This window comes from Rhincodon typus, chromosome 1, assembly GCF_021869965.1.
Source record: "Rhincodon typus isolate 14 chromosome 1, sRhiTyp1.1, whole genome shotgun sequence".
NCBI classification, from domain to species: Eukaryota; Metazoa; Chordata; class Chondrichthyes; order Orectolobiformes; family Rhincodontidae; genus Rhincodon; species Rhincodon typus.
In genome coordinates, this window is record NC_063332.1 from 58,805,499 (window position 1) to 58,813,736 (window position 8,238).

At 38.4% G+C, this 8,238-nt stretch overlaps 1 protein-coding gene across 3 annotated transcripts; it reads left to right on the forward strand.

Moving 5' to 3' along the window:
• The first annotated feature begins 1,335 nt into the window (after positions 1–1,335).
• On the forward strand, positions 1,336–7,661 carry fsta (follistatin a). Of its 3 annotated transcripts, none has more exons than XM_048600424.1 (6): positions 1,336–1,491; positions 2,746–2,937; positions 3,348–3,566; positions 4,024–4,251; positions 5,364–5,591; positions 6,867–7,661. In XM_048600424.1, exons 1-6 carry the CDS (start codon positions 1,407–1,409, stop codon positions 6,965–6,967), a joined length of 1,053 nt encoding a protein of 350 aa, XP_048456381.1. In that variant the 5' UTR covers positions 1,336–1,406; the 3' UTR covers positions 6,968–7,661. The 3 variants fall into 3 exon arrangements, with proteins under 3 accessions (XP_048456381.1, XP_020388068.1, XP_048456393.1); XM_020532479.2 differs by having other exon boundaries at positions 6,888–7,661; XM_048600436.1 differs by having other exon boundaries at positions 6,675–6,973.
• The last annotated feature ends 577 nt before the right edge of the window (positions 7,662–8,238 follow it).

An 8,238-nucleotide genomic window follows, 5' to 3' on the forward strand; every position in this document is an offset into this window, starting at 1 on the left:
TCGCGGAGTTATTTCTAGTCAGATCATTGCACCCATCAACACTAAAAAAGTTGTCTGATTGTTTGTAGCTATTAGGCTGAATACAATTAAAGTCGGACCGCGCGTTTTATCTTTTTCTTGGGGTGAGGTTTCGGACAGAACGTAACAGCGCCAAAACGGTAATTAAACAAGGAAACGTAATCCCCGAGATAGGCGGCGACAGATCGCCTACGTACTTTTTCTCCCTGCCAAAAGCGAGTTCATTGAGCAACACTGAAATTCGACTTTCGATGTCACAATCTCAAATGGAAAATACGAGACCGCCTACGGCATTTCATAGACATGCGAAGTCTGCTCCAGTTACAGAGACGCGTAACTTTGCCAGATCTGGGTATTAAATCTAACTGCTTTTCCAATACCTACTGGCTGAACACACCCACGGTGTCAGTGTCCTTGGTTTCCACTACAGCCACTTAATACAGTGATGCATTTCCCTAAATACTCAGGTGGCAAGAAATCATTAATATAAATAATAAAACTAAAATACTAGTAATAATTCAAACTGTAGGAGTCTGCAAGAGAACACTGCAATGCAAAAACCACCCCACGTGCTTTTTGATGCTGAGTTAATGGAGATTAGATATGACAATAAACTCTTTTCAGTATTATCAACCCTCCGAGACATAGACATGAGACGAAATATCGACATTACGTACACAGGTTATGGGCGAGCTGAAGGTGGAGTTGTCGCTTTACCAGAGAAATTGGATTAGAAAAGCTGGGCTGCATTTACTCTGCCTGCTGTTATATTTTCTTGTGCATAGATTGAGACCGGTTACTTTGACCCACAGATGGTGTCTGGCTTCTATTTTCGGAGTATAGCTTAGTGAAAAACTCAACAGGTTAGAATGCCTACTGCGCTGTAGATATAAAGGTGGCCCAAAAGGAGAATAAAATAAAGCTGAAATCTTCATACACCTAGGAACAGTATATTTTACTTCAGCCCCTTCCCGCCCCCGCAATCTTTCTCCATGAACTTGTACAATCTTGTCAGTTACAGAGAGAAATTGACACTGTGACCTGTAACCAGACTCGGATGCCTACGCTCTCGGATGTTATATAGCTGTTTTTTTTTGTGAAATTGACGGAGATTTTAGCTGAAAAGTTTAGAGGAGGCGGTGAAATGTCACCTGATTAAGTTTCCGTCCACCTTAACTTTTTTTTTGATCACTTCCTCCTCCCCCATCCTGCCAAACACATCACCATGCCATCAGAAGACCGCCCACCAAACAGACCAGCCAAGACCCCTTTCAGCCAAAATATTTAAGAGTGACTGCATTCACAGATTGACGTTCATTCAACACAGCGATCGGACTTGACTGGTGCTCTCAGATCAGTACTTAGCTGCGGTGAAATTGCGTGCCACAATGCTAAGGATGCTAAACAGCAGAACTGCGTCTCTCACCATTTCACTTTTTATCTTCCTCACCATTGGAGACCAGCGAGTGCAGGGTAAGTTAAAGCAGTTTGGAGACCTCTTTTCTGAATACATTTGTGGACATGGCTCTTAGTTTCATGTTTTGTTTGGTCATGTGCCTGCATGTTATTTTCTCGGGTGAAGATACTGAAAAAGCCCAACGCTGATTCGGTTTATCGTTTACTTTTACTCCAAACTTTTCAGGTCAAAATACGATGTAGCAAGTTACATAGCGCACACGTGTTTGTGTACTTAATTCACATTTACCAGAATGTGGCCGTACAGAATTAAAGCAGGGTGCAATTTAGCATTATCTGTGAGCAAAGAGTTGAGCATAAATAAGTTGCGCTGGGATCCTGACAGTGAAAGTTTACTCGATCATTATTCAGTTAGAAGCAAAGGGGAATTGCAAATAAACAAAACGCCTTATTGATGTTGCAGATGGATCGACATGTAAACGTCCGATCGAGCTGTTAAATGTTGCTCACATCGGTAATACCATGCGACTGAAGCAGGATTAAGAAGCGAGTATGATAACTTGGTCCAATGGAAATAATTGACCTGTGTGCTGTTAAATTTGCCTGTTCTATATTGCTACCTCAACAAAGTCTCTTCCATGTAGCTGAAAACTCGATATACAGTATATATTTAGATTGATATCAGGCGATATCAACAAGAAGTCTAGACTATCCAGAAGAGGCAGCAGAGTTCAGGCATTTTTGGAACGAGTTAATACTACAGAAAATAGACTATGTTTCTATTCCGGAGTGACTGTGTGAATAGATAGAAAAATCAACGGTTAACACTTTATACATAACCGACGCCGTAGTTAAATACAGAATAAATACAGACGCTTGTCGAATTGCCAACCGAAACTTGTTTTCACATGAGTCTGAGACAAGTAGACCGCCAACCAATTATTTATTTCGGATTTTGCGCTCTGCGTTTTCGTTGTAAGGAAGAGTTTTGGCAGGCTGTGGGCTTTTTTTTGTTCCACTGCACGCGTTTACAGTACTTCAGCCTGCGCTGTTTTGGGGCAGAGCCAAGTAACTTTCCAAGTGGAATATGTCACTATTCAAAGTAGGCATAAGTTAATGGCATAGAGGTGTACATTTCAGGGGCAACCCGGTTGCTGTCCATGACGGGGAAATGTCGGTGGTTTCAAGCTCCTCGGTTCACCCAGACTGAGACAGAAAACTTTGAAGTAAACACTCATGTACCGTCAATACACAGCGCACGTGTTGTGTCTGGAACCGTGAAACTGACACTGCTCTGACTGTGTGTTGCAGCTGGGAACTGCTGGCTCCAGCAAGCCAAGAACGGCAAATGCCAGGTTCTTTACATGACCGGGGTCAGCCGCGAAGAGTGCTGCAAAAGTGGAAGGTTGGGCACAGCATGGACCGAAGATGATGTGCCATCCAGTACCCTTTTCCGATGGATTATCTTTAACGGTGGAGCTCCGGGTTGTACGCCTTGTAAAGGTACAGATTTCACTCGGTCTATCTGATTCGGAACTGTTGGTGTTCGTCTTCATTGGATCCTGCAAGGTCTATGAAAGTTTACAGATCGCTCGCGAAATGATTCTAATGCGCGCTTACCTTGGCTAACCACCCTCTCGGTCTCGACTCATTGGAATGAACTGCTTCAGAAAGAATCACTCAATTATCATGGCTTTCTGAGCGGTTTGTTAAGATGGCGACTGAGTCTGCGCTGTTTTATCAAACCTTTCATTAAACATCTGGAAACAGAAAGCTCATAAAAATGCAAAACGTTCTGTCATAAATTATTCAGTTCTGTTAGTAAGAATGAGCATGTAACTTTACATTTCGAACATTATATTGATGCATGGAAGCAATTTCCAGAAAACTCTGTCTTTCTTTCCCTGTAATAGAAACCTGTGATAACGTCGATTGTGGTCCAGGTAAAAAGTGCAAAATGAACAAAAAGAATAAACCTCGATGTGTCTGTGCACCCGACTGCTCTAACGTCACTTGGAAGGGCTCCGTTTGTGGTACTGACGGGAAAACCTACAAAGATGAATGTGTCCTGCTGAAGGCGAGGTGCAAAGGGCATCCCGAGCTCGAGGTCCAATATCAAGGCAAATGTAAAAGTATGTGTGCAACAAGTACATACTCAACAACACGATTCTGCAAGGGAACGAGCCGCTCGCTTAAAGGATGCTTGCATTCCATTCTCTCCTAGTGCGAAGTAACAGATTGCTCAACTCACTTGCAGTGTCTATTGTTGAGTGATTCTCCACACCGCCCCCATTTTAACTTTGAATTGATTTGTGTTCAGAATAATTTCCCCCATATTTTGTTCCTAAATTAACTTGCGCTCAGTAAATATCTGTAATTGGGGAAGTATAGAAAGTGGATTATTTCACCGCCATTTCTTTATTGTTCCGAGTCCTCGCCTATTAAATAAATATTGCAAATTTAAAAGTAATCTGTGTTTACTATGAACACTAACTTAAACCTCATAAAATCAAACGATTGTATTGCAGAAGATTACTTTCAGTAGTGCTCACCTCACTTTTGTTTTTAATTGCTGTCTTTGTTTTACAGAATCGTGCAGAGATGTCTTGTGTCCAGGCAGCTCTGTGTGTGTGGTAGATCAGACAAACAGCGCCTACTGTGTGATGTGTAACCCGAGGATCTGCCCTGAACCTTCGAGCCCCGAGCAATATCTGTGCGGCAATGATGGGATCACGTACGCCAGCGCCTGCCACATCAGACGCGCCACCTGCTTGATGGGCAGAACCATTGGAGTGGCGTACGAAGGGAAATGTATAAGTACGTACACTAGACCTCACGACGTGTAAACTGCAAACCATTACGAAACAAGTACAAATACAGCGTGGGATGAGTTTTCTTTTTGTCCGTATAGTTGGAATGCAATGGATAAATGTCAAACCAAACCTAATGAAGTACATTTGGATATTCGATTTTGAGCTCTAAAAAGTACATTGATATCGCCTATAGCAGCAAGTAGAGAAAAGATCATCTTTGCTAATCACCAGAATTTGTTATCGTGTCGTTTGAACCTTTTCTTAAATCCGAGAAATGAAATTGTCAATTATGGATTTTTTAAAATTTCCAAGATTATTTTAATTTTATGGTTTTACACTTATAATTGCAATTGTAGAAGACTAGAGAACATTTAACTTTTAATTTCCCATCTGGAGCTGTGGTATTTAAAAGTACTTTAGCAGATACGTATGGCTTCGCCTACTCCAATATCCAGGATTATTGCATTACAGAAGAAAGATTCAGAATTGAACCGTTCCAGTTGTGGCTTTTAACCTTAAATTGTTTGTTGCAGGGCATTTGCCTAATAGCTTCAACCTAATCCAAATTCTTCATCAACCAGATTAGAAATGCAGTCTCAATGTGTGTAGGTGGAGTGTATGTTTGCTCATGTGGACTATGACCTTTCAATGATAGAAGCAAATGTTACAGCTCTGCTAATTGGTTTAAATATTATTGGTAGTTCAACTAATTCATGTTTAGTTTGGAACACACATTTCTCGATTTTTAAAAAACTATTGAATTAAAGTTATACATACAAAATGAAGGTCTTTAATTACAGATATTTAAATATAATGCTGGGTGCTAGCATCAATGATGGTCTTCTTTTAATGTGTTTCCTGCTCTTAATTGGAAAAAAAAAATTCCATTGACAAATCTATCAAACATGGTGTATTTATCAAGGTCCATATTGAAATCTCAACAATGAATATTGTGAGGGTTGTAGGTTAGTATGGTTTTCGTTTTGAATTCTGTCATACAAATCGTTGCAATTGAAGAGTTTAAATTTACTTTCTGGTCCAAACATTTGATTGTATTGTCAAAGACAGAATGCATCATTCTATTCATAAATATGATTTTGGGTTTCTCTTTTTCAGAAGCCAAATCCTGTGATGACATACAGTGTAGCCCTGGAAAGAAGTGTCTCTGGGATAGCCGGCTTGGCAGGGGTCGGTGCGCTGTTTGTAATGTATGTCAGGGTGGACGCTCAGATGAGCCAGTCTGTGCCACTGATAACACCACGTACCCCAATGAGTGTGCAATGAAAAGTACAGCCTGTTCCTCTGGCACCCTCCTGGAGATCAAACATACAGGATCGTGCAATTGTAAGTAAATTTTATCCCACAATAAGATTCACTGTTTATGCCAGGTTTTATGTTATCAGCTTTCCAAACATTTTGCTGTACCAAATATAACCTTGCCAATTGTACCTACCAACCTGAGAATATGCATGCCTTTCATGCTTCTAAAGGAACAGTGGAGGAAGATATGCACTGTGTGCTAGGTTTAGCCAGACAATAAATTTGTTAATGATAAGCATGTTTAAGATTTTGCCATATGTTGATGATAACAGGATACATCTATTTCCTCCCCCTCCCCACCATCAACAGTTTCAATAAAGAACTACAGTTTTCACTGAGTAGTTAGGAAATTTGACACAAGAATTTGTGAGATGTATGATAGCAATAGTACAGGTACCTTCCTCATCGATACAGAGAAAGTATATCTGCCCATTCATCTGTGTTCAATCTCTACATTTCACTGAGATTATTGCCCACCATTATCCATTCTTTCCATCTCTGATATCAGCATGTTTATTAAATGCTGCCAGGGTTGATGTAACACAACAATATTGTTTTATACACAACTCTTTAACTATTGTACATTTTTCATTTGGAAATGGCATGTGCTTTTTTTTTCCCCTGAGGAAGTATGTCTAATTGAGGATCTCATGGTCATGGTGTGAAAGTAAATGATATAACATTTCATAAAATATAACTAGGCATCAGAGTGTATATTGCTGTCACTGTAGTTAAAATTGGTTTTCTAAAAAAAAGCGGCAATGAGTTATAATTGTTTGGGATTCATTTCTAAATAAATGTTATAGCTAATAAATGGTGAAAGTTTTTTGAACAACCATACAATGGGTCCTGAAGAGATTGCTGTCCACATTGAGAGGAAGAAATCATCAGGGATTATAAAGCCATGATAGTGATAGATTGGAGCATCTATTATTTTTGAAGCTGATGTGTCCTTATCAATAGTAACCTTCCAAAGGCTTCACCACAGTTGTTATGTATTTTAAAGCTATTACAATAGTTGATAGGTTTCAATCACTAGCACTGAGGAATGCAATGGATGAATACAATGTCAATTTAGAACACAAGAACACTTCTGTGTCATCCCAGGAAACTGCCATAAAGCCTGATCATTGATTCTTCAGAACACACTGCAATATGGTATTATGTAAAATTACTTCATAATAACAAATGATGCAATCTACATTCTTGTGCCATGTAAGAGACTATTGTGGCTATCCAGAGAGATTTGAAAACATGCACTGAGGTTCTGCGCTGTTGTGATCCTTATTCATACAACAGCTACCATATATTCCCCCATAGCCATAACTGAAGAAGATGAAGATGAAGAAGATGAGCAAGAAAATAACACCTTTCCTAAATCTCCATTTCTGATTTGGTAATTTCCTTCACCTTTGGAAGAGAAAGGAGTCGCTGTACTTATTTGTAAATAAGTGTACGCTTATTTATTTTGAAGAAGTATACATAGTTAAGTTTAGTAGATTTTTATTTATACTGTCATGTTTTATAATTTATGCATAAAATTGGTTAACTATACCTGTTTTGGAAATATATTCGTCAAGAGAGCAGTGTTATCATTAATTTATTGTGACGTATGATGCTTGTAAAGTACACTCCTTCATGCAACCTGTAAATTGCATTATGGTAGCTGTAAATGTGGCTGGTCATTTTCCTTTTGTACTATGAATTTTTAGTTACGTTACCTGCATGTTATACCTGGTATATTTATTTATTGGAATATGTTACACATTAATGTAAATAAAGCTCCAGATACTGTTTACAGCGTGCCATATAAGTGACCAAATGTGCTGCGTTTGGAACTTGTCAACTTGAAATGTTCTGCAGCTGTGTGGCTGTCAGATCACTTTCTGGCCGCATGTAATCTGATTGACTTTAGTGGTTTGTTTCTCTAAATGTTTTAACATAATGCAAATATTTCAGGGTTTTCGTTTTGCTTAAAGTATTATGTTGCAGATGCAATTTTATATTTTCGAACATGACAGATTTAAATGCATCTAAATATATAGTTTTGTACTTTTTCTATCATGTAAATGTGCAATGTATATAAAAAGTAATAACATGGATTTGTAAATACATAATGAATAACAATAAAAAAATCCAAGAATTTTCATTTTAAGCTGTTTTTCTGTTTGTATTATACATTTGAAGGAAATAAAGCCTTTGCATGAAATGAAACAAAAAACTTAATTTCTGCAATAATAACAATGCTTATTTTACGTGCCATTCACAAATAATATTGAGTCTACAGAAGGAAACATATGGGCGTTCATGCTATTTTCTAAAATTTGGAGCAAGTTGTTACATTTCAAAATCTTGCACAATTTCTGTTCTCCTCATTTAGGAACCTCTCTTCCAAGAGCATGTATCCGGTCAATGTACATTTGCATCATAAGCATAACCAAGTCACATGGTTATGATAACAATAATCTTTGCAGTTGGTGGATGCAGATCTCTTACTATTTACATTCACCTCTCCAAATACATACATAAAACTTACATAACTTACATACATAAGTGCAAATATAACAGAAAAAGACTGTCAGATTATCTGACAATCTGTAATATCTTTCTCAATATTCAATAACCAAAATTGACAGGCTACATGAATTTACATATGTGCAACAAAGGAACC

Bases quoted from the DNA above. Each gene is read 5' to 3' on its own strand.
- fsta (XM_048600424.1), top strand. From the start codon at position 1,407: ATGCTAAGGATGCTAAACAGCAGAACTGCGTCTCTCACCATTTCACTT. The intron at 2,938-3,347 runs GTACAGATTTCA...TCCCTGTAATAG, and splicing joins GGGTTGTACGCCTTGTAAAG to AAACCTGTGATAACGTCGAT. The intron at 5,592-6,866 runs GTAAGTAAATTT...TTCATACAACAG, and splicing joins ACATACAGGATCGTGCAATT to CTACCATATATTCCCCCATA.